Source organism: Drosophila nasuta, chromosome 3 (genome assembly GCF_023558535.2).
Source record: "Drosophila nasuta strain 15112-1781.00 chromosome 3, ASM2355853v1, whole genome shotgun sequence".
NCBI classification, from domain to species: domain Eukaryota; kingdom Metazoa; phylum Arthropoda; class Insecta; order Diptera; family Drosophilidae; genus Drosophila; species Drosophila nasuta.
In genome coordinates this window covers 26,963,273-26,988,378 of record NC_083457.1, presented here as the reverse complement: position 1 = coordinate 26,988,378, position 25,106 = coordinate 26,963,273, and the positions used below count along the sequence as shown (strand labels likewise).

The 25,106-nt window shown below is 41.3% G+C and overlaps 12 protein-coding genes and 1 non-coding gene across 19 annotated transcripts in view; 6 read left to right on the top strand and 7 right to left on the bottom strand.

Annotated features, from left to right (window-relative positions):
* Nucleotides 1–57: 57 nt before the first annotated feature.
* LOC132793954 (uncharacterized) lies at nucleotides 58–875 on the top strand. The gene is given in 2 exon segments (XM_060804135.1): nucleotides 58–319; nucleotides 321–875. Coding segments are annotated over 2 exon segments (456 nt in total). The 5' UTR covers nucleotides 58–280; the 3' UTR covers nucleotides 738–875.
* A 359-nt stretch (nucleotides 876–1,234) lies between these two features.
* Nucleotides 1,235–5,446, bottom strand: LOC132793949 (F-box/LRR-repeat protein 6). The gene is made up of 9 exons (XM_060804129.1): nucleotides 5,084–5,446; nucleotides 3,498–4,555; nucleotides 3,222–3,432; nucleotides 2,986–3,155; nucleotides 2,779–2,919; nucleotides 2,538–2,705; nucleotides 2,248–2,480; nucleotides 2,049–2,183; nucleotides 1,235–1,983 (listed from the first exon to the last, which is right to left on the bottom strand). Exons 2-9 carry the CDS (start codon nucleotides 4,377–4,379, stop codon nucleotides 1,791–1,793), a joined length of 2,133 nt encoding a protein of 710 aa, XP_060660112.1. The 5' UTR covers nucleotides 4,380–4,555; nucleotides 5,084–5,446; the 3' UTR covers nucleotides 1,235–1,790.
* Nucleotides 5,447–5,749: 303 nt separating this feature from the next.
* LOC132793952 (CIMIP2 protein GA14893) lies at nucleotides 5,750–6,970 on the bottom strand. Its single transcript, XM_060804133.1, has 3 exons — nucleotides 6,835–6,970; nucleotides 6,362–6,776; nucleotides 5,750–6,306 (listed from the first exon to the last, which is right to left on the bottom strand). The coding sequence occupies exons 1-3, from the start codon at nucleotides 6,873–6,875 to the stop codon at nucleotides 5,791–5,793; spliced, it is 972 nt and encodes a 323-aa protein (XP_060660116.1). The 5' UTR covers nucleotides 6,876–6,970; the 3' UTR covers nucleotides 5,750–5,790.
* On the bottom strand, nucleotides 6,903–9,003 carry LOC132793951 (NADPH:adrenodoxin oxidoreductase, mitochondrial). Its single transcript, XM_060804132.1, has 4 exons — nucleotides 8,698–9,003; nucleotides 7,971–8,343; nucleotides 7,743–7,914; nucleotides 6,903–7,683 (listed from the first exon to the last, which is right to left on the bottom strand). The coding sequence occupies exons 1-4, from the start codon at nucleotides 8,934–8,936 to the stop codon at nucleotides 7,031–7,033; spliced, it is 1,437 nt and encodes a 478-aa protein (XP_060660115.1). The 5' UTR covers nucleotides 8,937–9,003; the 3' UTR covers nucleotides 6,903–7,030.
* LOC132793956 (uncharacterized) lies at nucleotides 8,430–8,728 on the top strand. Its single transcript, XM_060804137.1, has 2 exons — nucleotides 8,430–8,539; nucleotides 8,593–8,728. The coding sequence occupies exons 1-2, from the start codon at nucleotides 8,458–8,460 to the stop codon at nucleotides 8,679–8,681; spliced, it is 171 nt and encodes a 56-aa protein (XP_060660120.1). The 5' UTR covers nucleotides 8,430–8,457; the 3' UTR covers nucleotides 8,682–8,728.
* A 325-nt stretch (nucleotides 9,004–9,328) lies between the features above and the next one.
* On the bottom strand, nucleotides 9,329–9,861 carry LOC132793768 (CIMIP2 protein GA14893). Its single transcript, XM_060803844.1, has 2 exons — nucleotides 9,735–9,861; nucleotides 9,329–9,682 (listed from the first exon to the last, which is right to left on the bottom strand). Exons 1-2 carry the CDS (start codon nucleotides 9,748–9,750, stop codon nucleotides 9,414–9,416), a joined length of 285 nt encoding a protein of 94 aa, XP_060659827.1. The 5' UTR covers nucleotides 9,751–9,861; the 3' UTR covers nucleotides 9,329–9,413.
* Nucleotides 9,862–10,148: 287 nt separating this feature from the next.
* LOC132793766 (uncharacterized) lies at nucleotides 10,149–13,438 on the bottom strand. 6 transcript variants are annotated; one of them, XM_060803842.1, is made up of 3 exons: nucleotides 13,206–13,310; nucleotides 11,199–11,618; nucleotides 10,149–10,432 (listed from the first exon to the last, which is right to left on the bottom strand). In XM_060803842.1, the coding sequence occupies exons 2-3, from the start codon at nucleotides 11,524–11,526 to the stop codon at nucleotides 10,329–10,331; spliced, it is 432 nt and encodes a 143-aa protein (XP_060659825.1). In that variant the 5' UTR covers nucleotides 11,527–11,618; nucleotides 13,206–13,310; the 3' UTR covers nucleotides 10,149–10,328. The 6 variants fall into 6 exon arrangements, with proteins under 6 accessions (XP_060659825.1, XP_060659824.1, XP_060659823.1 ...); XM_060803841.1 differs by lacking the exon at nucleotides 13,206–13,310 and adding an exon at nucleotides 12,687–12,804; XM_060803840.1 differs by lacking the exon at nucleotides 13,206–13,310 and adding an exon at nucleotides 12,154–12,247.
* Trnas-cga (transfer RNA serine (anticodon CGA)) lies at nucleotides 11,927–12,008 on the top strand. Its single transcript has one exon. It is a non-coding gene; the product is annotated as a tRNA-Ser (tRNA).
* A 271-nt stretch (nucleotides 13,439–13,709) lies between the features above and the next one.
* Nucleotides 13,710–14,147, top strand: LOC132793769 (cytochrome b-c1 complex subunit 9). The gene is made up of 2 exons (XM_060803845.1): nucleotides 13,710–13,948; nucleotides 14,019–14,147. Exons 1-2 carry the CDS (start codon nucleotides 13,817–13,819, stop codon nucleotides 14,052–14,054), a joined length of 168 nt encoding a protein of 55 aa, XP_060659828.1. The 5' UTR covers nucleotides 13,710–13,816; the 3' UTR covers nucleotides 14,055–14,147.
* Nucleotides 14,097–14,835, bottom strand: LOC132793765 (large ribosomal subunit protein uL18m). The gene has a single exon (XM_060803837.1). The coding sequence runs from the start codon at nucleotides 14,732–14,734 to the stop codon at nucleotides 14,165–14,167; it is 570 nt and encodes a 189-aa protein (XP_060659820.1). The 5' UTR covers nucleotides 14,735–14,835; the 3' UTR covers nucleotides 14,097–14,164.
* A 67-nt stretch (nucleotides 14,836–14,902) lies between these two features.
* Nucleotides 14,903–18,761, top strand: LOC132793764 (tafazzin). Of its 2 annotated transcripts, none has more exons than XM_060803835.1 (5): nucleotides 14,903–15,419; nucleotides 16,577–16,928; nucleotides 17,755–17,991; nucleotides 18,053–18,441; nucleotides 18,511–18,761. In XM_060803835.1, the coding sequence occupies exons 1-5, from the start codon at nucleotides 15,273–15,275 to the stop codon at nucleotides 18,556–18,558; spliced, it is 1,173 nt and encodes a 390-aa protein (XP_060659818.1). In that variant the 5' UTR covers nucleotides 14,903–15,272; the 3' UTR covers nucleotides 18,559–18,761. The 2 variants fall into 2 exon arrangements, with proteins under 2 accessions (XP_060659818.1, XP_060659819.1); XM_060803836.1 differs by lacking the exon at nucleotides 14,903–15,419 and adding an exon at nucleotides 16,402–16,425.
* Nucleotides 18,762–18,863: 102 nt separating this feature from the next.
* On the top strand, nucleotides 18,864–20,416 carry LOC132793763 (serine/threonine-protein kinase mos). The gene is made up of 4 exons (XM_060803834.1): nucleotides 18,864–19,041; nucleotides 19,102–19,259; nucleotides 19,315–19,528; nucleotides 19,582–20,416. Coding segments are annotated over exons 1-4 (1,209 nt in total). The 5' UTR covers nucleotides 18,864–19,039.
* A 945-nt stretch (nucleotides 20,417–21,361) lies between these two features.
* Nucleotides 21,362–25,106, bottom strand: part of LOC132793762 (uncharacterized protein DDB_G0284459) — a 50,978-nt gene continuing 47,233 nt past the window's right edge. Inside the window, 4 exon segments of the mRNA XM_060803832.1 lie at nucleotides 21,362–22,003; nucleotides 22,005–22,171; nucleotides 22,232–22,999; nucleotides 23,062–23,628. Coding sequence (XP_060659815.1) covers nucleotides 21,934–22,003; nucleotides 22,005–22,171; nucleotides 22,232–22,999; nucleotides 23,062–23,628 — 1,572 coding nt within the window. The 3' untranslated portion in view covers nucleotides 21,362–21,933.

Genomic DNA, 25,106 nt, shown 5'->3' with positions numbered 1-25,106 from the left:
GTTTTTTTTCGTTGCCGGTTCATTGTGGCGGATGTACCAAACTCTTCATTCATTATTTCAACATACATTGCATATTTAATCAAAATCAATGAAAAAATAAAATACAAATTACGTACACATACTGATTTTAAAGCTTTTGTGTATTAATTGTTGGTAAACAGATTCAAACAAGAAAACCGGCATTATTATTTTATAATTGAACCATTTGACAACACTGACATTTACATAACTTAAGAGAGCAGCACTTTTTTGCATTTACTGCATCCAAAAATTACAAACAATGGCCAGCACACAGAATAAAGGTTGCACCATTTGTGAAAAAAGTGGGTTTGAAACCCTTCACCAAGGAGAATGTTTTCAACTATTACATACCGCTGCACGGTGTCGTCAGCTATGGAGCACTCAGTGTCAACGTCATGAATCCCCAAATCGTTCCACAGTTGCTGCCCAAGAAAGATCTGACAAATGTATTTCTCATTTCGGCAATTGTTGGCAGTGCTTTTTACATTTACGGTCGTCCACACTTAAAGCACGTTAAGAATGGAAAACGTGGCGTATACGCAATACTTGGAGCTACTCTCTTCAGCATGGGATCCGTGCTTGCCTGGGCCCTGATTAAGTCAGCGCTGCCCAAAGATAACGCACTTCTGGCCACAGTGGCTGGATTGGGAACAGGCGCTGCTATTGTGAAGATTGGCACGGATTACATTCAAGAGGTGGACCAACTGAAGAAATAGGATGGCACGCACATTCGTTTTGTAGAGTTACTGACATGCCCCACATACATAACTTGCTCATAATAAACTGATAAAATAAAGTGTTGCAAACTATGTACGTACAATTTGAATAAAATGAAATTATTTAGTGAAAACAAACCATTTTCTAGACTTTGATATGTGTACCCATATACTATATGTATAGAGAAAAGTTTGAAGACTAGTTCAGAATATTAAAATTTGTTTTATTTAAAATTAAATGTACCTTTAATTGCCTTCTCTTAACTGCTAGTAATGCTTAACAATTGAATTGTTTTGTTTTCCTTCTTTTATTTATGTGTGATTAATTAATATACGTGTGTGTGTATGGTGAAATCAAAGTCATTGATATATATATTTATATATATATAGTATGTATACTATGTTTTCAATTTGAATAAAGAATGATTCTTAAGCGCCAATACTTATTTACAAATTTCTTGCTTGGTTAAAACATCCTACAAACTGTCTTAGTGACATTGAATTGACGACTACTTTTTATTTGTTAATAATTGTTTTGTATTGCAAAAACATACAAATTACTCTCGTTAACTTAATCTTAAATATGCATACATATTTTACAAACATACAGTGGTCATCAGTGGCTTAAATATGTTCTAATCAATCGATATATATATATATATGAAAAAACATTATCTTTATAATCATCTAAACACATCACTGTTAATATTTTCGATATTTGATATTATTGGTAACGTGAAATGGTTTTCGCGTCAGAAATTCGAAACAACTAAATTATATTGCATTTACACAAAAAAATAAAATAATAACTCAAGGGTGATGCCTAGAAACAAAAATTGAAAGCATGATTGGAAGATGCGAAGCGATTTTCGACTATTGCATTGCTGTCACAACTCGAACAACAACATTAAACCATTTTCACAGGTGATGAAACAAATTAAATTAGTTGGGTGGCAATCCAATTACGCAGAACTGTTGGCGAACTGTTGCCACGACATCTGTTAATTTTTATAGCTGCTACTTCACTCTACTCCCTTCCGCTCTTGAGTGCATCTACTGCACTCGCAATTGCACTCCAAGTACCTCACGTAATTCGTGCAGCTCCTGTGGTCCTTGCATTAGTCGCTTCACCCCTCGCGGTAATCCACGACACGACGCTAGATTAATTGAGCTCATGTGGACACAATTCGTGAGTATTTCCTTTACTGCCTCCTCAGAAACGGATGATCCACACAGATTCAAATGACTGCCAGTAAATGGAAAAAGAAATAGTCAAAGATTTGTCTGACATGCCGACATTCATTTACTTACGCCAACGGAGACTCACTGCCCTTCTCCGCAAGTGCACGAAGTGCATTGTCTATGGGTTGCTGGACATTTGCCCAGGCCAGATCCAGCTCAATAAGACTATGTGCCCACTTTGATGCAATTAATTCTAGTCCAGAACTGCACAAACGCAAATGAATGTTATTAATTAAAACTAATTCTAATAATTTGTATGACAACGTACCCCACATCACGGGTAACCGAGCAGCCCGAGAGAAATAAATGTTTGATATCCCATGCCGGTAGACGAATTAGACTTTCGTGTGTGAGGCGAGTGCAATTGCGTACATCAAGTAGCTTCAACTTTGAGCTGCTCTTCAATATGCGCTGTAAATGATCATCGCTAATGATGCGTGCTTCATCAGTCAGTGCAGCCACGGACAGCTCTTCGAGATCGGGAAACCCAGGTGAGTCCATCTGTGAAAGACGAAATTAATAATCTCTAATAATTAAATTATTTTGTCTGCTACTTACAATCTCCTGCATGTTAGCTGTGCTTGGTGTTATGTGTGAATTGGTGACACGGAGCACCTTTAATTTCTGGCATCCATGCTGTAGTTTCTCGATATTTAGCACGCCGTGTGAAGTTGCCTGTGTGGTGACATTTGAGAGATCCAGGAGTGTCAAGTTTGGACAATGCGCCTGTAATTTGGAAATGGAAGTAGGCATTCAGTTAATATGCTTTCCTTAACACTTGAATCTATTATTACTGTACCGCAAGTATGCTGACAATATTGGGTATGCCCGCAAGACGATTGTGTGCTAAATAGAGGTGGGTCAATCTACTGCCCATTACTTGTAATGCACTGCAAAGTGAATTAATTCCCACAGCGCTCTTGCTGGCATTCATTTCCACCTATAATATGGAAACAATTAATAACAAACGATTTAGACTTAGATGAACTGCATCTGATTAACATACATTGATAGAGCTCAAGTCTATTCGCTGTAGCTTTTGCATGTTATCGACCAGAAATGACAACTGATCTGTTGTCAAACTTTTCCAACCAGCTAATGTGATGCCCGTAAGATTCGGACAACCATTGGACAGTTTAAGAAGGAAGCAATTAATGTCTGTTACCTTCCAATTGGCTGCGAATTACAAAATGACAATTGGGTTACAATAAATATTGTAGTTAAAGATTACAAGCTACTTACAAACATTCAATTCAGTACAAGCGCTGCAGCGATTATCCACAAACCATTTAAGCTTGAGTTCCGTTCGATACTTTTCTTTAATCCAGGTGGTCAAATCCATGGTGCGCCACAGTGTTGGCCTTAGTGAAACCTGTCGCCACAGCGAACACACTCGACCCAGGCGAAATAGTGTCGGCAAACAGCCCTCCTTATCGACAACAAGTTGAAATATCTGTAAATTAAAAGGAATTTGTAAAATAGACTTCTAAAGTTCTTTGTCCGACTTCGTTGTCTTACACGAAAGAGCACTTCTTCAGGTAACTTTAGGCCCCACGCACTCTGCTCGACTGGCTCCTTGTCCGTACTGCTGCTTGTTGATATTTTCTTCTGTCGCTCCCCATTGTTGCTGCTGCCTCCGCTGCCGCCTCCTCCACCTTTTTTCTTGCGTGGTTCAGACTCGCCGTCATCACTATCTTGTGGCTTTGGTTTGCGAACGCGTTTCCGTGCTGGTTTCGATGGAGCTGCCGGTTTGTGGGCCACCGTTGGAGAAGTTACTGCAGCCGTCGCACCCATGGACAATTCTGTTGCCGTGGCAACGGCATCTGACTTTTTGATGCACAACTTGATGCCCACTTTGTTGTCACTGATTTCGCTCTCGTACATGGGCAAAGCCTTCGGTTTGCGCGTTCGTGATGCACGAGGCGATGTTGATGCTGACTTATTCAGTTTCTTGTTGAGTGCCGTGACCAGCGGTTTGCCTCCCGACTTTGGAATGGTGCCATTGACCGTCGTTGCCGTTGCAGTTGCCTGATCCAACAGCTCTTGTTTTGCAGTTGTTGGCTCCTTTGCTTGTGGCATCTGTGTTTCCGTTTCACCGACTGGCGATCGCTGACCCTCGGATGCTGGGGAGCATGATGTCGACGTGGCTGTATTTGTTTCATCCGTTTGGGTCTCTGACTTGGGTGGCGATAGAATATTCTCTGGTATGGCTGATGTTGTTGCTGTCGCTGCTGCTGCTGCAGTTGCGGATGCTTCAGCCGCCAGCAGCTGGGGTGGCGTCTGTGAAGGTGTTGACGGAGTCAGCGTATTGATGTCCACTATGGCGTTGCTCACTGTGGCATTCAACTGTTTGACACTTAAGCTGTGATCGCTGTGTGCCTGCACATTATCCGTGTCCATTGGTTTTGCTTCTTCTGCTGACTCGACGATATCTTTGGATGATGATTCTTTAACACTGGTGGCCACTGATGGAGCAGCTGCGTCCACTTCTTGATTTTGCTGCACTTCACTCTTCACTGCATCGTGGGGGGGTGGTCGATTTCTCGATGCTTTGCGTTTCACTCATTTCTTTCGTGCTGCAATTTTTGAAAATGCAAAAATGGGAGGATTAATAATTATTAGGCGGCCGGAAAATCGATGCAAAACAAACTCAACCCATTTTGGCGGTTTTTCCAAGTTCTCTATACGTTCTCATTCTTGAATTTCACTCACTTTGCATTCTCTCCTATCAACAGAGCAACTCAACATGCAGTCGTAAATCTCACCTTCTATAACAAATTACATATGTGTATGTATGTGTGCATGTATTTTTTTGTTTTTATTTTTATTCGTTTGTTCGCCTTTAATAAACAAGTTGCGGTAGGATCACACCGACCGAATTATAACCTCTTCGAACCTCTAATTCTCTACTCGAACACTGTTTGGGATTTGAACTGGGCTCTGGCACATAATCTTTATCTTTTGCTGATAAGAATTTTCAGAGAGTTGAGGCACAAATCGTTGATACATGTTGATTTTCACTTCTTGTTAGCCCCACAATTGCTGCACTTATATGCCGCGCGCCACAATTGCGTGCAGGGTGCAATAATCGGCATTCAACTCACCACTTGAAGAGAGGTAGGTACACAAATGTATGTTATCTCCGTACAGTACTGCTTAACTCGCTCACACTCACTGCGGTACGTATATTAGGTCGACGGTAAAAACAGTGCGGCACTATGTGTGTGTTTGAATTGTTCGATTCGGAAGAGATTTTTTTCTTTTGGCGTTCATGGAATTTTTTACGCGTTTTGTTGTCCAAACTGCAGCGTTTACATTTTTGCCAAGCACTTGAGGCACTAAACAATAATTGATCACGGCATTGACATCGATCCGAATAATTTGAACACCTCAATTCGATGAAAACTTATTTTACTTAACCACTAGTGCAACGACGTAGAAGCTATTGCTAGCTAAAGAGAGGATGTGTTGTTTGTGTGTCAACACACCACTATGGTGGTGAGTTCGGCGCTTAAATTAACATTTCTAAATACTGCAATTAACAGTATCTATAAATTATCGGTAAACAAAGTTGAATTATAATGTAGAAATTATTTTAAATTATCTTTTGTAGAATGGTTTAAATTAATACTTAAATTAACTTAATGGAAACAATTAACAGCATTGGCAAATGAGCTGCAACAGTTGAGCCTTTACGCAATGTTGCTTCAATGAATGTATCGATACACGTTATCGTTTTATGGCGTATTATTTAAAAAACATAATCGGCGGGCGGTGTTTATTGTGTACATTTTATTTTGTAAAGCGAAACCTAATATTCATAATCTAAATTGGCAATTTCAGGCAAAACAACAAGATCCTTATGGATTTCCAACCACCGTTTCGCATGATACGTTGTCTTACCGTATGTGCGACCAAATTTGTATAAATGTCCCGGCACATGACCGGCATAGCTGGGATTCATGCCATGATCGTTGTGATAGAGCACAAAGTGACCAACTGGCGGACATTGGATGGCGGGTGTGGTCAAGTCCTGGCCACAACACCACTTGTCACGTTTCTTCTTATACATGTAGTTGGAGAAGCTGCAGAGAGCATGATGGGTCAGCACCTTGCTTGGCTCTCCGAACCGCGTCACAGCCATTGGAATATGGGCAGCATAGCCATTAATGATGAACTTGTCCTTATCGTCATCGTCCAGGAAATGTGGCGTTGTGAACTTGCTGTACTTCAGCTTCTCTGTCGTTGGCGGACACTTTTCCTGCTTTATGCCCTTGGAACGTCCAGTCACCGGTATTAATGGGGCACGATAAGTGGTTCCCGGTAGCTGTTTAGAGGTGTACATGTAGCAGGAACTCCTTCAACCCTCTAAATGTACTCACCAATCGCTCATTCAGTTGGTGCTCGAAGAGACCGTTGCCACTCTCGAGTAGATCACGATGACGCAGTGTGCGTCTATCACAGCGATAACGTTGCATGAGGTCCTCATGTTGAGCTACGCCTGCAGTGGCGGCTGCCACATACCGTTTGCCGGTTTGTGTAAACATGTTGGGCACAAAACCTGCATAACCGGGTATTATGGGATGCCTGTAAACGGAGTCAACGAATTCCTCGCGATCACGCAGCGTCTTCAATTCACTCTGGGTGGGATAATCCTTGAGATCGGGCTTAGCGTCGATGGGCGTTACAATTAGTTCTGGCGCATGGTTAATGCATGGATCGATAAGCAACTTGTGCGTCTGGATGCCATAAGATTTGCCAACACGATCGCGATTCTGGGCACAATGGCCAGTATAGCTAACAATGGGAGGTGATTTCTACAAATGCACAGAACATTCTATATCTAGGGTCTTACCCTGGTACCAGATGAGGTTCAGGCGTTATAGTTTGCTCCATTTTGCAATTAAATAAAAACACTGGGAATTTGGAAAACTAGCTTTTATCTTAGCACAATTAAAATACAATATGAAAAGGCCTATTTACAACATTTCTACGTCAACATTCTATAAAAACATCATGAGTAACATGATTCCTGATTCTTAGCACACATATTAAACACCTGCAATACGCAGCATCTCTGGAATACTGACTATCTTCTCCCGTGGCTTGCCCTTCGCTTTTCCCGCTTCAGTTTCATGTTTGTCAATGCGCTGCCATCCTTGCCAAGTCACAATAGGTTTGTTGCTCGGATCAAAACCTGGCTTGAGGGATGTTGTGTCGAAGGCATTCGCTGCAAAGTCATCGCAAATGGTTTTGGCCACGGCAAAGGCGCCGTTCATGGTGGTCAAGATGACACCTGTTGGTCCAGTACCCAGCCAGCCAGCCACATAGAGACCAGGTGCCGTTTTCTTTGTTTCTTTGTCTTGCAAGACGCGACCTTGCTCATTGCACACTTGACCTCGTCGTGCATCGAAATTAATGCCTGCATCCGCACAACTCGATTTGTAGCCAATGCTGCGTAGTATCAGATCTGCGGGCAGTTTTTCTGTTGCACTGGTCGCCACCGCCGAGTTCTCCTGCAGTTTAGTAATTGTAAACTCCATTCCACGCTCGGCAATCGCTTTGGGAGCTCTAAGAAAGATGGGCAGAAACTGCTTGCTGACTTCTCCAGACTGGCGGCTACTCTGCTCCCCCAGACTCTTGAGCATCAGTTCAGTAAGTCGCTTGCGTGGACGCTGCAGTTTGTCCAGCTGTGAATCCACACCTTAAAAGTGGTCAAGAGTCAATAAATGGCTTAAAATGTCTTGTGACTTGTAATTTTACCCGTGAAATCCTCAGGACGCCAGCGAGTCTCTACTTGCGGTAACTTGAGCATCTCGCGCAGCTCTTTGATGGTGAATGCAGCTTGCAAAGGACCTCGGCGTCCCACCAAATGCACTCGCTCCACCTTGCTGTTGGCCAGCGCCTCCAGTGCGTACTCTGTTGTGTCTGTCACCTATTTAAATATAAGAATTAGTAAAGCTTTTAACCTGAATTGCTATTCTGGGACACCTTTAAGTTATCAATTGGACTGAGCAGCATGCGAGCCACATCAACGGCAACGTTTCCTTGGCCAACAATCGTCACATCGCGGCCACTTAAGTCCGGCTGCAGCTGCTCGGCACCCGGCAATCCATTGTACCAAGCCACAAACTTTCTCGCCGATACGACATGCGCCTGTTGCTCGTTGTGTAGTTCCAGCTCGCGATCCTGATCCGCTCCATAGGTGAGCAGCACGGCATGGTAACGTTCTCGTAGTTCCTGCAGAGTTACATCTGTGCCGAGGGTGACGTTACCGAAAAAGCGTAGTCGTGGATTCTCTGCTGTTTTCGTAAACGTATTGATGACGTTTTTTACTTCTGGATGATCAGGTGCAACACCAAAGCTGGAATGTCAATAATTTGCATAATGACCGAACTCATTAGTTGATAAGTCGCAAAGAGATTCAATATAAACACCTAGAGTTAAGTGGCCAGTTGCATTTCTCGCTGGGCTCAAGATGTGGACGGTTTTATTAATGATCGTCTGCTTGTGGACCTTAGCAGCTTCTGCTCCCCTATGGAGTCCCGAACAAGTGGGTGGTAAGTACAATAAGACTTCTCTTTGTTCACTATTCAATCACTTCATTTTGTAGATTATTTTAATGGCATCTTTCGCTCTGTTGTTGGGCCGCTTTTTGGCCTAGACGATGGCAATAATAATACTACACCACCCAGTAACTAATTAAACTCGAGCTTACCGCACCAATCCAAAAGGCACCGGCAACTTCTCGACGATGTCCACAGAACAATCACTCAGCTGTTTAAGTAAATATTGCGCCGCATAGAATCCTGCTGGACCAGCGCCCACAATACAAATTCGTTTGGGATGCGCCACTTGTTGCACATTTTGTGATTTAATTGCACTTGTACTAAAGCTGTTGTTATAAACATTAATAAATTGGCGTCTGCAATATCGCAAATTTCTTGTGTAATTCATGATTATTAGTTTCTTTACTGCCGTCCAATAAAGAAAGCTGTGCAACGGTGACTATTTGTTTCTCAACACCTGCGTCGCAGTGTGACCACAATCAAACTTTCTTAAATATACCAAATACACAGTACATTATTGAATAATTGCCACTTGGTTACATTTTCAATGTAACGACGATATAAAATAGCGCGTGAATTTAAACATATTACTTATTTTGGTTTCTAATCTAACTGATCAGATGTTCGATAAAAATAACATACTTCGGAATAAAGAAAGAGATCCACTCTTGTTTTTCGAGTACTTTTACATATTTAATAGCTTGTGCCCTTTAAGGTAGTTTGTAGATTGATGCTTTATTTATTTAGATGATAAACAAACTCGAAAAATGGTACGTGCGATTAGATGCAATAACAATTTTTATTAGGTGCTAAACTTGAGGTGTACAATAACAATTTGGAAATGGTGATTTTCTGTGATTCAGATTTAATCGCGGTGCAAAGCCAGCCAGCGTTTGGCATCCACTGTAGAGCTGCCAAAAGAGTGGCCCACATTAAAGATTTCACCGGGTACATGTCCTCCATAGCGTGGCAACATGCCGCAGACACGTGGGTAAATAACACCGTTGGTAATTGCAGACGATCTACCTACGCCAGCACTCCGGATGGGAACCCATTCGACACTGCGACGAAAGTACATGTCGTCCTTGGGATTGCACCAGCCGCCATCCGGTAAATGAAAATCAAAACCATAACCTGGTCATAACAGGATTAGCTCACATTATGGAAATGCGAGTGCAACACTTACGATTGGAGTAGGACATAACAATTATATTGTGTTAAAAAGCAGACGAATCCCATGAGCGGAACAGTTCCGAAAAACAACTACGACTGCCCTCAACTGACGGAAGTCGCTTCGACAAAACGATTTATTTATTTTCCATGGCAACGGGCCTATGAGTTGATTGGGTGCTGACAGGCCATAAATGAATCTAAAGGCCAAAATCAGGATGAAATAGCAACAAGTTCTGTTAAAGCCGTTAAAACACGGTCACGACACGACATGTTCATGATGTTTGCCTTAATGGCATTTTATAATGTCAATAAACAAATAAAGTCACCAATGAATTAAACACGCACTCAAATTTCAATCTATATAACTTGTATATTAAGTATTATGCATATTTTCTACACGTACACACGGGAGGGGGGAGATATACAATTTTATCATTTACAGGAATTTATTTAGATTTGCAATTCTCTCAATTTAATATAAATTTAATGAATCTACGCTCGGTTGCTTTTGCCTTTATTGCCAGTATCCAGAAGTATTAAAAACTATAGCCATGTGCTGGCTTCAATTCACCATCGTCATCATCATCGTCGCCGTCTAGTCAAATAATCAATTCGACTTCTTAGCCTTCTTCTGTTGTTTGCTCTTGAGTTTCTCCTGCTTCTTCAGCTCCTTCTCCGTCAGCGATTTGTACAGCTTGTAGCCAAAGAGAGCTGCAATTGCATAAATTGTGGAATGTTAATGAATATTGTTTTAACAATACTATTAGGGGCACGTGTAATTAACCGAATACTGAGACGATAAGAAATATCACAGCTACCAATATGGAGGTGGAATAGGTTTGAGCAAAATTCGTATGTGTCACCAATCGACGCTCAATGCGAGCGATGGCCTCCTGAAAGGAGCCTTTCATCTCGCTGATGAATGCGTGTCGATCACTCTCAGTCAGCGATTCCATTTTGGTCTGAAGTCTGTTAATCTTTTGCATCAGATCTTCGGCAAACTTGCTGTTGGGTCCAGTTTTGGCCACAATCGCTGCCACCGAGTTCTTCAGCTGCTGCACGATGGACTCATCGCCAACACCGACACTAGAACTCATTGTTGCAATGGGTATTTGGATAATTTGGTGTAAATTATTACTGCCAATAGGTTGATCGGCATAGCACTCCACTAGAAATGAGTGGGTAAAGCTTTTATCGTGACGATTTGCCGCGTTTAACATGAAATTTTGTGGTGGATTTCTCCTATCTTATCGAAAATCGAACACCTCTCCAATATAAACCAACATTCTCAGTAAATGTTTGCATGTGAGTATTTTAACAGCGCACACTTTACGAGTAGAGTAAAACCAACGTGTAGTTGATGGACACATACACAATTTCAACATAATTGTAGGTGTCACATTTGGCGAGGGTGGTCTTAATAATTTTGATTGTCATTTTTGGGTATGGAAGTTTCCTTGTGGTTGTCGCTGCTTACCAAAGACGAGCAATATGAGCGTTATCATCACAAAGAACACAATATACTCTCGAGAACTGTGGCCAGGATGTCCATACTGCCTCATGAAATCCTCCGGCGATGGCGGCTTTGGATTGAATATACTTTCGCGCAGCTCGGCACGCTCTTCATCCGAAATGCCCTCCATGGACTCAACCATTTTCCATATCTCATCGGCGCTGGGCATTTTAAAGTCTGGACTGCCGGGACCGGCGCCAGGTGGCGCTACGAAGCCCTGATCTCCGCCAGCTGCAGCCGCGGCAGCCACATCATCGGCGAATGCTTGTTGATTTATTGGATCTTCTGCCATTATTTATTAAATTCCCTCTCTCTCTCTTCTAATCACGATGCTGCTCTTAGCTTAAGCGGTTACGAGTAGTTTTGCTTAACGGTTTATTGTGTCTGCATTTGTGGGGTGGAAGGTATAAATTCGTATAGTTGAGTCGCAAGCGCCACGAAAACATATTAAATGATTCACAAAAAGTCTTCTAATGTTGTTAAGAGATAATCAATTTACAGCATGCAAATAGTAATATTGCTGACAATTATAATTTAAATGTAACATACAATAAGAAATTGCATTCAACGTACAGTGTAAATAAAATACACTGCTATGAAACTACGTGGCAACAGCTGATAGCAAACGAACATTTCACCCCTAGAGACAAACTCGCGCACTCAAATAGCATTTTAGACGACTGCCATCAACAGCAGTCGTGGCCGAGTGGTTAAGGCGTCTGACTCGAAATCAGATTCCCTCTGGGAGCGTAGGTTCGAATCCTACCGGCTGCGATACGAGTAACTTTTTTTTTAATTTTTAATGAAATAAAACACTATTTTATGCTCTTTTAAATACAACAACATTTAACAACTGACTTTAGAAGCACAAAATAGAAATTCGCGCTTTTCATTGAATTATTGTTTGGGAGCTACTAACGTGTTCTATAGACCGCTGCCTTGGCAAACTGACTGAACGCTAATTTCAAATCTAAAATACAATTTGCCACTTATTTGTAATCTCAGTCCGCCTTTATTTTTTGTTCTCTTCACTTATTTGTGAGAGATATGTGCCTTTAGTTTCGCTGCGCTTTGTATTTTGTTGTCCAGCGTCAGCATATTTTTAAAGGTAGTCCGCAAGAAGTCAGTAAATAAAAATAAATAGAAACAACTACAACTACATACGATATGCGATAAGATTCCTCAATACTGCTTATCAATCTAAGCAATACACAAGACTGTACAGTAATGAATGAAGTTTGTAAATGAAACATGCAGCTGAAGCTTTAGCTAATACATTGTAAAAAATGCAAATTGATTTGTGGGCATCAACTCTCAACATTCAGCTGTCAACACGTGTACTACAACCAACAAAAACAAAAAAAACAATATACAATATATATAGTCAACAAACATGTGCAGTTGCCCCACAGTTCGAACTTGTGTTTGCTGCCTTCGCTTATCACTACATACTTATCATTTAACAATATTGGAGCGCCAATATTTTTCGACAAGAAAACTTGAATACGTGGGCAGAAAATAAAAACGAAATTGACCAGATAAGTAGAGTAGGATGTCTTCTCAACGTACACGTATTCACTACGTTTGAGCACTAGCGAGCTTTTAGTTTAATGCTCTTCAAATCAAAACATTGCGATAATGCACTCTTAGAAAAGAAGGCAGATAATGATGGCTGTCGAAACAGTAGCATATGAGAGTCAATGGCAGAGACAGAGACAGAGACATAGGCAGATACATTAAGAGGGGGACACTGAACCTGGAGTTGGAAGCGAACCAATTCTCGTTTTGATTGTGTGGTGAAAGTTTCGTTTTGTTTTTTTTGCGACCCAATTGCCATTCTTTTTGGCTCTGTGATGTTGATTAGATTTTAGTAGGGACTTGGGAACGAGTAAATTGGGGTTTAATTCATGCGTGACGCAATAGGAAGGAAATGCATCTAATAGAATGCATCTATCGCAGACTCAGACTCACCTGCTAATCCGAAAACAACAACAGCCGGCACATAAAATGCAAGATTGGGAATCGACTGTTGGAATGGTGAACCGGCATCAGTTAAATCGACCATGGTGTATAAATTGTAAAAAATGAATAGAACTTTAAGTCAGGCACGTTTGGATGCAGCAGAGTAGGCAGCTCTGTTGTCGTCACACTTTCAAGTTTATCTCAAAAATAGCCGAAACCACGACTCAAGATGAAAATATTTTGCAGTCCTTGCCACCCGGTTTGTTCGCTAACAAGGTTGCCACGCTTTTCAAGTGTTCGACTACGTAGGTTTATATTTTACTACAGTTTTGTCTTGAGCCTATGAAACAGATCCGACTACATATACATCATTTTTAATATTAAAATGTACTTTTTTTTTTAAATATCTAAATTTGTAATAATATAACGACATACAAATCGATACCCAAAATATATCGAAACGTAGACATAATAGTGAGACCGCAATCAGTTCAGAACATATTTATCGGCGTTAAAGCGTGTATCTTAAAAATATTTCTTCTGGTCACATTCTGACAAGTAAAGTTGTTTGTTTCAGCTGTTTCGTGTTCGAGTTTTGGAAAAAATAAAATTTTTGCAAAATGAAGGTCATCTACAACACTTTGTTCAAGCGCACATCCACCTACGCAGTGGCCATCATCGCTTCGGCCTTCTTCTTTGAGCGCGCCATCGATGTCAGCTCCAACGCGATCTTCGATTCCATCAACAAAGGCGTAAGTACAATTTGCTGCTTATGTAAGACTTTAGAAGGCCCATTAATATTATCTCGCTTTTTGTTTTCAGAAACAATGGAAGGACATCAAGAGCAAATATGAATAGACATGCTAAAGAACGCTAGTTATAAATAAAACAGTTATGATGTTTCATTGTAATTAACATAAAAATGCGACGTTTATTGTAAACGTAACGAAATCCAAATAAGGCTGTTTTTATTTTTGTTTATTTTGCGTAACAGAAGTTACTGATTGCTCCGACACCTCCCAGGGCTTCTCATGTCGATAAGCATCCCAGGGCTGGGTGTTTGGCAGTCTGGCGGGTTCCTGGAAACTGATGCCACTGGCCTGCACAGCTTGTAGCAGCTTCTCCAATTTACTGCCGGCCACAGCCTCGACGTTACAAGTCATCTCGGTGATGCCGGCGTGAAGGCATCTTTGAGCTAGAACGTGTCCCAGATTCACAAATGCCGCAGTGTCGTTGGTCTTGAACAATTGCTGTTTAATCGCCCACTCTGAGGTGCTAGCACTCAAGATGGTACCGTTTTCGAAGTGTTTCACATCCGCACTCACATAGCGACCGCTGGTATTGATCTCGAGGGTATGCCAATAGGAACGACCAGGCTTTTCCAGATGATAACCGCTGGGCTTGTATGCAATGCGTAACCTCTCCAAATTGCGGGGATTGCGGTTTGTTACGTATGTTGTGTCGCTTGCCGGTGCCGTTAGCTCCTTGATCTTGTGCAGCACGCGGGCTGATGTCAGGGGACGTGCACTACGAGACATTGTTTATTCAGAAACGACAGCGAAAAAAATAATTTGTGTTTAACCACGTTAAAATAATAACAGCAATAACTTAACCTGAAGCGTTGTCGATATATATTGGTATCGATATTTTTACTGTAATCAGCTGACATCAGTGGCTTATGTAACTGTGGCCCTGTGAATGGCTAAACTGATCAGCTGTTTCGGCTTGTTTACATTGAAAATTTATAAATTATTTCAGATTTCCATTTGGCCTAGCGTATTTTTATTGCTCGATTTGCATTAATCATAAAAATTTAGACATGCGCGCTTCGGCCAAAGTGCGCCGAAGGCACAAATTCATATTTTACGGGCCGGAATGCGCGAACATTTGCCAACCGCACGCTCAACCTTACAAGACAATCGTCGTCGGCGACGGCTGAAGCGCAAGTCCAAATTGTACAAGTGTAGCGCGTTAAAGATAAATTACGCTTATGTAAAGTGCGGGTGCAATAGTCAAAATTTGCTAACTACCATTATATTATATATATAAACATATCAAGCAAATTGAGTGTTCATCATGTTGATGGCAATATTTACTACAAGCGCCAGGCGGATACGTCCTGATCACCTGAATCATCTGGCCACGCGGTGCTTGTGGCATTGGGATCTGGGGCACCTGCAGCGGACTATTTATGGACAGCGAATTTACTCCTTGGGGTCACGGGTAAGATTGTATATTTAAAGCAATGTGGTCAAGGCCTCTGCCATTGCCATCGATTTTTGATTCTATATAGTAGATGAGGTTAATAAAATTCATATATTTTATGCATTTAATATATATGGGGGCAAAAGAAGCCACGCGTTAAGGCCCCAACGACATAGGTTCTTTCTCACCAATCTGTAATTCACCACAGTGCGACCAGGGCTGCATTTGTGTCAGCATTTTATTTTGGCGGGCTATTCAAAATGCACATTGCCTGTTAGGTGCAGCATTCATCTCTGTTGCTGTTTCGGTTGCTTATCTCCATCTCTATCTCAATGCAAATAGTATGCAAGGTTAAACAAAGCGAAAATATCTGTGAAAACGTGCTTTCACTGCAACACTTTATTTGAACTGATAAAATGTTTACTGACTGATAGCATTGCGAGCACTTGACTGTTGCTCAAGCTCTCTTTCGGTCGAATTCTCTTTGTGATCAGCATGTGCGCGCCCTTCTACGCACCTAGACTAAACCTAACACTGCATTTGCACTTGACAAAATTCTCAAGTCTAAAATCAGTTACACTTTCAAGTTCCCAACGCGCGGTCGTGTCTGCAATCTCTTCCGCTAATATTGTAATAGACGACGACGACGACGACAACAACAACAAAGAACGGCAATCAAAAGAGAACTACGAAATCTAATTGAAAAAACGTATATTTTTATTTTAAATTAATTGAAGGCGAGTCAATTAAATATTTGAAAGAATCTTTTTGATTGAACTTTGAGTGCCTAAAAAAAATCACTAGAAACGCAGAAATTGTCGCGCTTTTTGCACTGCGTATTTTTCATTTTCATTCTACGCGTTCTTTGTGCTTTTGTTTGCTTTCCACATAAAAACAAACAACAAAAAGTGAAGAATAACATGCAGTTTCATGCTGAGGAAACATTTCTCTGCTTATCTCTTGGAATAAGCCTTTCCGTATATCTCATGCTGAGGTTCAAAAGTCCTTTTGAATAATGTGTGTTGTGAGTGTGATTACTTTTGTATGTGAAATAAGGGCAATTAGAATAATTAGCAAAACAAAGTAGTCGTTGACCCTCCGTAAGTTGGTCATGACTGACTTGAATTTAGCTTGTTTTGTTTGTGATGTTAAACTCCACTTCCATTGACTCGCAGCATTACGTCCAGGCCCCAGAGGCTCACCCCTTGCCAGATGGTAAATCCTCATCCGGACTGCAGCATCAGCAGCCGCAGCAGCAAAAGGGAGAGCAGCGCCAGCAGCAGCAGGATAATCTTTCGCAGCATCCATCTTCGCATAGCATTCGGCCGCCAACGGATAATCCTGTGAAAAAGCAGGACTCTCAGACGCAGGGACGACAACCTTCATCCTCGAGCATGGCATCAAGTGTGGATATTCCCTACGACATCAGTTGGATATTTCCCCGACTGCGAAATCCCTCCAAGCTGTGGTATGTCGTCAGTCAAATTGTAGTCACTCTCGTAGGCCTCCTCAGCAAGGTTATCCTCGGTAAGTTATATTCCCCGTTGTCAAAACATAAATTATTATTTATGTTTGCATTTTGTTCCGATTGAAATCGAGAAACAACACGCAAGAGCATCTGTTTTCGTTTATTTTTGGCGTAGTACTTTTTGTCGGATTTTATTTTTGGTTGCGTTTTATACTTTTCGCACTTCGGATTTCCCATTTCGCATTTCTCGCCCATGTAAATTGTCCATGGTCATGATTCTTGGCTATAAGCAAATCTGGCTGATAAACGACATCTCTTCCTGCATTCGCTTGTGTATTTGCACTATGCCTATCTTATATATAGAATCTAATAAGTACGCCATAAAGTTGCATATAATATATGCAAATCCACATATACTTTTCATTAAATTAGATTAACATTGTGAATCGCTGGGTCACATGTTTTTAATGCAATGTAATGTAGAGAAATCTTGTTGAAGATCTTTAGAAGATGTGGAAGATTATAATACAAGTCAACACAAACTATTCGCTTTATATATTTTTAAATTGAAATGTTAAAAAGAACAGAGTATTCTGACCTTAAAATAGCAACTTAGGCAAGTGTGAAATTGAAAATTAGTTTTGACAATTTTTTGTTGTTTTAAGTGAAACATCCGTGACAAAAGAAAAAAGAGCCCTGACATCAAAGTTTAAACTTCTTAGTAAGGAACTTTGCATATTAAGGAACTTAACCCCATTGCTTATTAATTGAATATTGAAAATGTAATTGGCTTTTAATATTGTGGGGCGCCCCAAAGTATTCTATACATTTTTAGGTAATTGCAATTTGAAAAATATATTAATGAGTTTCCCATTATTATTGCAGTCGTGTTGAATCATACGAAAGTCTACAATAAGGACCGACTTATCGCTGCGGTGGGCAAACGTCCCAAGGGCGTGCCGCTCGTAACCGTATCCAATCATTACTCCTGCTTCGATGATCCCGGAATATGGGGCACTTTGCCAATAAGCTTGGTGTGCAATACTATGCGCATACGATGGTCGATGGCAGCTCATGATATTTGTTTCACGACAAAGCTGCATGCCACCTTCTTTATGTATGGTAAGTTTCTTTTATCCTTCTAAATTTTACTTAAAATTAATGTATATTCAATTTACAATAGGAAAATGCATACCTGTTGTGCGTGGAATTGGCGTATATCAAGATGCCATTAATCTGTGCATTGAGAAGTGCGCGTTAGGAGATTGGGTGCATGTGTTCCCCGAGGGCAAGGTTAACATGGAAAAGGAGGAAATGCGTCTGAAGTGGGGCGTCGGTCGGATTATTTACGAATCGCCCAGAATGCCAATTGTGCTTCCCATGTGGCACGAGGGCATGGACTCTGTGCTGCCCAATGTGGAACCGTATGTGTTTAAATTCCGCAAGAATGTCACCATCAATGTGGGTCAACCGTTGGATCTGAACGATTTCGTTCAAGATCTGAAAAATAAACAAGTGCCCGAACCTGTGGCGCGAAAACTCATCACAGACAAAATACAAGAAGCCTTTGCTGTAAGTTTAAATATTGATCCCCCTATTCATTGATTGTATACTTATGGTATTTCTTTTCTTTATTTGTAGACTCTGCGGTTAGAAACCGAAAAATTACATGAGCAGCGCACTCAGTGACCGCGTGGAAGAATAGCTTATTTATTTCGATAGTATTAAGCCTAAAATGATGCCTCGATAAAATGTTATCACTATATAAATATTATATTTAGCATTTTCCTACTTCCTTCCAACATGCTGCAATAGCATTAGTGAGGCCAAAAGCTGCCCTGTCGTCTGTTATTGAACAAATTATTGCTTTAAGTAAAAAGAGTGTGAATTGAGATTAAGTGTAAATATATGAAATCAAGTCAAGAAGTAAATTAGAAATTTTTCCGATATTCTTAATATTTACAATTATAAGATTGAGCAACTTATGTGGGATTAAGAGAGTACACTGTATTACTAAAACATAAAAAAGAAAGGTACATTAAAAAGTCCGTTTTAAAGAATAGCTTGGACTTTTATTTTAACAAGGTGGCAGCTTTGCTCAACGCGTTGCCAGACTCGCCGTTCAAATGTAAACAAAGGGCAAGCACCGTTAAATGGCACAAGTGTAAAAATGTAAGCAGAAATTTTGAAAATATTACCTTTAAAGAAAAAAACTAAATTGGAATAATCTAGGTCGTATATTACAGTTATTAATAAGGAGAATGCCATAGTGTTGACCACACCCAAGCGCAATGAGCTGCTCCGAGACGGTCCAACGGAGTCCATGTCCCACAGGTGCCACGTTTTGGGTCGCGGCGCTTACGGCACCGTGTTCAAGGCAGTTTATCGAGGTGAACTTTAATGAATATTTATTAAATTAAATTCAAATTATTTTGTTTGCTCTAGATCACTCTGTGGCACTGAAAGTAATCAAAAACAGCGCCATATCCACTTTGCACAACGAGTCCCACGTTCTCAACTGGAATCATAAGAATATAGTTCGTCTGATGAGAGTCGAATCGAATGCAGAGTTTGGCTTGCTCATCATGGAGAGGCCCAATGGATTGTGTCTACAAAGAGTGACCGACACGCTTGTTTTGCCTTTGGTACACAGAGTGGTGTAAGTAAATTAATTTCACTTAATTCCATAATTAATAATCACTGTTTTTCTAGTATTACGCTTGATGTGCTGGCTGCCCTAAGTTACTGCCATGGTCAGGGTGTATTGCATCTGGATGTAAAGCCTCCGAATATATTGATTGCATTGGGTGGCAAGCCAAATTCGATGGGAAAACAATCAGTGTATTATCGCAGCTATATATGCAAACTATGTGATTTTGGCTCCTCCGTCAAGCTGGATGAGCTGTGCAGCAGTCAAATGAATACAAAGGGCACGCTGCGATACATGTCTCCAGAAGCATTGCGATCGGCGCCTTTAACATGTGCCTCTGATATTTATTCCTTGGGGATCACCATGTGGCAACTGCAGGCACGTCACCTGCCCTTCTATCAACTCAACTGCAATGATACCATTGCCTATCAAGTTGTGAAATACGATCTACGACCAGATAACTCCGCACTGCTCGAGGAACTACAGCTCGGTTCCGATCACACCGAAATTGTGCCCTTAATCAGCTGCGATTGTGAGGAGCGTGGCCAAGGTATAAAGAATAATAACGCCGTCGATCGCATGTGTAGATACATGAACCGAAATAATCCACAGTTGGATGTAGTACTATCAACGGAGTTGTACAAAAAAGCTCGTCGCAATCTCAACTTTGATAGCTCACATGGTCGTGTGAGCAAGCGAACACTTAAACAGCGCAGCAAGCAACCCAGATTGGCAAATTATTTCGATAATCTGTCAACGATTTCAGTCACATATCTGGAAAGTGCATATAGCGAACTATATAAGAGCTGCTGGCTCAGCCAACCTCAGTTGCGTTTAAGCTCAATTGAGCTACAAAAACATCTCGAGTTGATTTTGGCTAAATGCTTTGCCAACTAGTTGTAAGTTAATTGTTTTTTTTTTTTATATTTGAAATTGTCTAGTAATTATTATTTTTATTGCAACGCTTAAGTTTTAACTGTATGTAAATTGATTTTATACCGCTTCATGTATTTTTTTGTTTGTTAGAGTAATAATTTAAGAGGCCACTTTGTTTTGGTTTAATAATTTATTTTTCGTAACTCTTTTTTTATTTTGTTTTGTTTATTTGTACTTGCTACGCTAAGAAAATACATTTATAATGTTTATACGAGCTTAAATTTATAATTTCTCATTTTTGTCGAGCGTAGTGCGTTTGCTATGGGTGTATATATCTGTATATATACTATAATATATGTTTTTATGTATGTAACTTGTATTTAGGATGTGATGCAAACACGAAGGAACAAATAACTAACTTGTTCACTTTGCTTTAGGCTGATTTTTAGTCTCACATCGTGGCTACTTTAAGAGGGACTAACTAGAGTTTGAAGAAGAGGTTCTCACCCTTATATACGCGATACGCTCGTCCATTGACTTTATTTACAAATTATTATTGTTGTCATTTGTTTTATGTTCGCTTCGAAACCTTCTATATGCATGTATGTACCTTTATTAGTATTTGACTTGATTCGTTATTGTTATTATTGTTATTGTAAAGATGTCTAAATATTTTCACCCATTTTCGCTACACTTTCGTATCCAACTGCGCTTTGACTGTGTGTTTGGTGTGTGACTTTAGGTGTTGAGTAATGCACTCTACAAAACTGTTTGGTGTTATCTAACATATCGTTGCTGATAATCAGAGATAACCTACATCTGATGAATACATACATGCTCTTTATTTTTTATGCTGTTGTGCGGAAGACTACAGTTTTATAATATTACTTTTACATCTTCTAATAGTTTGAAAAAGTTTTAGTTGCACTCTGCTCAGATACTGAACAAAGCTTTGGCTATTCCAAAATTAATTATCATTATATTGTATACAGATTACATATATATTTTTTTAAGAGAAATCTATTCAGTTGGAAATGCAATTTTCGAACACATGTCTTTGGGAACACTTCGTACGTCGTTCTACAAAATCATATAGAGCGCGTCGAGTGCGTTTGCTTTTTGTTTTCTTTTGTTGAATACTTGGAACAATTGGCAATTACAAAACGCTAAATCGGGGAAAACATTCTCAAAAAAACTTACAATATTCAATATAAATATGATTCGTATTTCGAAGATACGCAATTTACTTTTGCCTTCTTCACTCTACTTCTGCCTCTGTCTCCTCAGTTTTAGTTTGAATATATCACAATTTAGTCTTTTTAAATCTTTAAATATATATATATGTGTATGTTGTGGAGTGTATTCCCCAGAACTATGCGCGTACTCTCGATTTGGGAATAGTAACTCCACTCCGTTTACGCTTAACTTATACTTATAGGGTTTCTCGTATCTTTTGTCGTTTTATTCTTTTTGAGATTGTTTTTGTTTTTTTGTTATGTTTTGGGGGGAAGAAGGGTTCATCGCATGGGGGCGTCTCTTTAACTGGCGTAGGAACGACGCACAGGAACCGGCGGTGGAATTTTGGATTTACGTTGCGGCTGCTGCGTTGTCAGTTTTTTGCGGTGTCTGCGGCGACGGTGACGATGGCGACGATGACGTTGATGATGTTGACGTCGATGTCGATGATGAGGAGGATGTGTGAATGCATGTTGGAATTCTTGTTGGCGGCGCTTTGTGGCAGCTCTTTGACAGCTCCGTTGCCGTTGTCTTTGTTTCCTGCAAAATGGAATTTTGTGTGAATTGTGCAACAAACAAATTTGTTATCTCCCTTCTTACCTTCTTTGGTGAAACAAGCGCTGCCGCTTGCACGGGCGACGTCACACGCTTCCAACCGTTGCTGCGGCGCCACGAATTCGCTGGCGGCGCATGCCTCTGCAACAGACGCTCCTTCAGCTTGGTGACCACGGCGGGAGCTGGCGGTGGCTCCTTGGCCATTTTGGCCATCAGCGAACAACTGATGCTATCGCTGCGGACCACGCTGGACTCGAGTTCGCGTCGCTGATTGTGGCGCAGTATGCAGCTGGGCTCCTGATCCTCCAGCACCGACTTGGACTTGACCAGCACGTGGGGCGGACGACGCAGTTCGGTCTTGATGATCTGTGCTATGCACTGCTGTTCGTTGAGCAGCGGTGCGGTGACCACAGCATTGATTAGCGGCACATCCTCGATCTCAATGTCACTCACACGTCGTCGGCACTCCTCAATCACTGCATAGTCGTGCTCCTCCTCCTCCTCCTCTTCATGCTCCGGCTGCGGCTGTTGCAGTGATGGTGGCGGATGTGTGACTGAATGCTCATCGGTTTCGCTGGAGGAGCAGCTCGTCAGTTGCGCCCGTCCCGCCTCACTGGGCGTGGGACTGTCACGAGCCTTGGCCTGGCTCTCCGACATGCTCGAGTCCTGCTCGTCATCCTCGTCCTCATCATCGGTCTCGCCCTCGAGGTAGGAGAACAAACTGCGCGACGAATTGGAGCGTATGTTGACCAGCTTGTAAAAGTCGTTGGTAAAATCAGTGCAGGCCACCTCCTCATCCTCTGAGTAGACAATCTGTGCAACGCATTGGAAATAGTAAATGGGAGCAAATTGATTTTAGGGAGAGTTTTCTTTACCTTCTGCTGCAGCAGCTGCGCGATGCCATCGGTCAGCGAGTCAGTCTCAACGGTTGTCGAATTGATAAAGTCACTCGAGGGCCAGAGCCAGTCGTGCTCTCGCTTCCTTCGCTGCAGCTGCAGTTGCAACTGTTGCTGCTGTTGATGCTGCTGATGATCGCGCTCATCGTCGAAGGTTATCACAGCCAGCTCCTCCTGCGACATGCTCCAGTCTTCCATTTCAGTCGAGCACGGCTCCGCTGGCAGCAGCCACTGTTCCGGCTCCTCGGGCAAATCCTCCAGATGACCATTCGATGGCTGCGGCTGTCCGCTGCTCATTGTGCAGTAGCCCTCGTCCCTCCCCTTAACCGGACTCGCCGATAGCGCCGCATTCTGGGCCTCCAGATCACGCACTCGACTCTTCAGCATGCTGACTTCCTCGCGCAGATTATCCTCGGCCACAATGGCGTCCACCACCTTGCGCATCACATCATCCAGACAGTGTTCGTATTGTCGGATGCGCGTCAGCAGTGCTCGATTCTCTTGCTGCATCGAGTGCAGCAAACTCTCCTGGCGCGCAAAGCGAGTCTGTAAAAGAGAGAAGGGAAGGGGTTATTAGACACTTTTGTTTGGGGGAAAACCTTGAGGTGTACAGCTGCATTGACGAGGGTCGCGCCCCCACCCAGAGTCATTTATCACACACACAATTTGTGGCACTTGCAATTGAAGCAAAGTGTTAAGTGAACAGTTGTTACATGCAGCCAACCCCCTGCCAAATGTTCAGCAATCCATCTAGTAGTTGAAAAACCCATGAATTGATCGAGCAAACACACAGCTTACAGCCAACTTGTTAACTTGGCCCGAAGGTCAATGCAACTATCGAGACATGTTAAACCTTGGGATTGGTTTCATTAGACCCGCTTTACGAAAATTCAGTTAGCTTTGGCTTCAACACATACACGCCATTCAATTGGGAAATCTTTGTTGTTGCTTAAAACACGTATTCCTTCTGCGGTGGGTAATGAAAAGATGCCCCCTTTCCCCTTCCCAAAACACTCTCGCTGCTCAGCGAAGCGCGTCTAATGCGAACGCTCAATCAATTTCAGGACTTACCCAAAACAAAACAAAAAAAAAAAAAGAGCAGCATTAACACAACAAAAAAGCAGCAAAGAAACTACAACAAGAAAGAAGCAAAGAACAATTTAAAGTCGCGTCTCGAGAACAACAACGGCCCAGATAAGCGACAATTTGTATGCGCCGAATATGCGAGCGAGGGGAAACATTGTTCTTAAAAATGAATTTATGCGTTTATTTATGACTTCGCTGAGACTTCTCTACGTCTTCGTCTTCGCTTTCGACTCCAGCTCCACCTCCAGCTCCATTTCCATTTCCATCGCCATCTCCATCTCCATCTTTGGCTGCTACTGTCGTCATCGACAGCAACTGCGACTCCAACTTCCAACTTTTCATTTCCAAGTCGCAGACTAAGCGCGCGGAAAACTCCAACTGAAAACTCTTTGCCGCAACGCGGCGCAACAGTGCAAATTGTTTTTTCACATGCTGTGCACTGCGAGGGCGGTTTAACGAGTTTCTGGCATATAGAATGTGGAAATAACCGTTGATTTGGAAGAAGTTAAGTTGAATAATAACTCAAATATCTCGCGAATTACTTTATCAGTTCTAAGGCGAATTCTATAAAATAGTTTCATCCTTTTGTTATGTAAAGCTCCTGTTGCACTTGTTAGTTGTCATAAATGATCACTACTAAAATAAAAGCTAAATAGAAGTAGTAATAATAATAACTCGACGAATATCTTGCGAATCACTTTATCAATTCTTAGGCGATTTCTATAAAATAGTTCCCTATTTTCGCTATATAAAGCTCCTGTATGTCTTGGTAGAAGGAGTCATTGAATAGGACTACGAAAATCTCATAAAATAGGAAAAGATGAGTTGAAGTCGCAGATATAATAACTCGTTTAATAATTTCCAAGTTACTTTGTCAATTTTATACTGTTCATATTCATCTTTTCCTTATATAAAGAACTAATTGAAGTAGTAGTAAA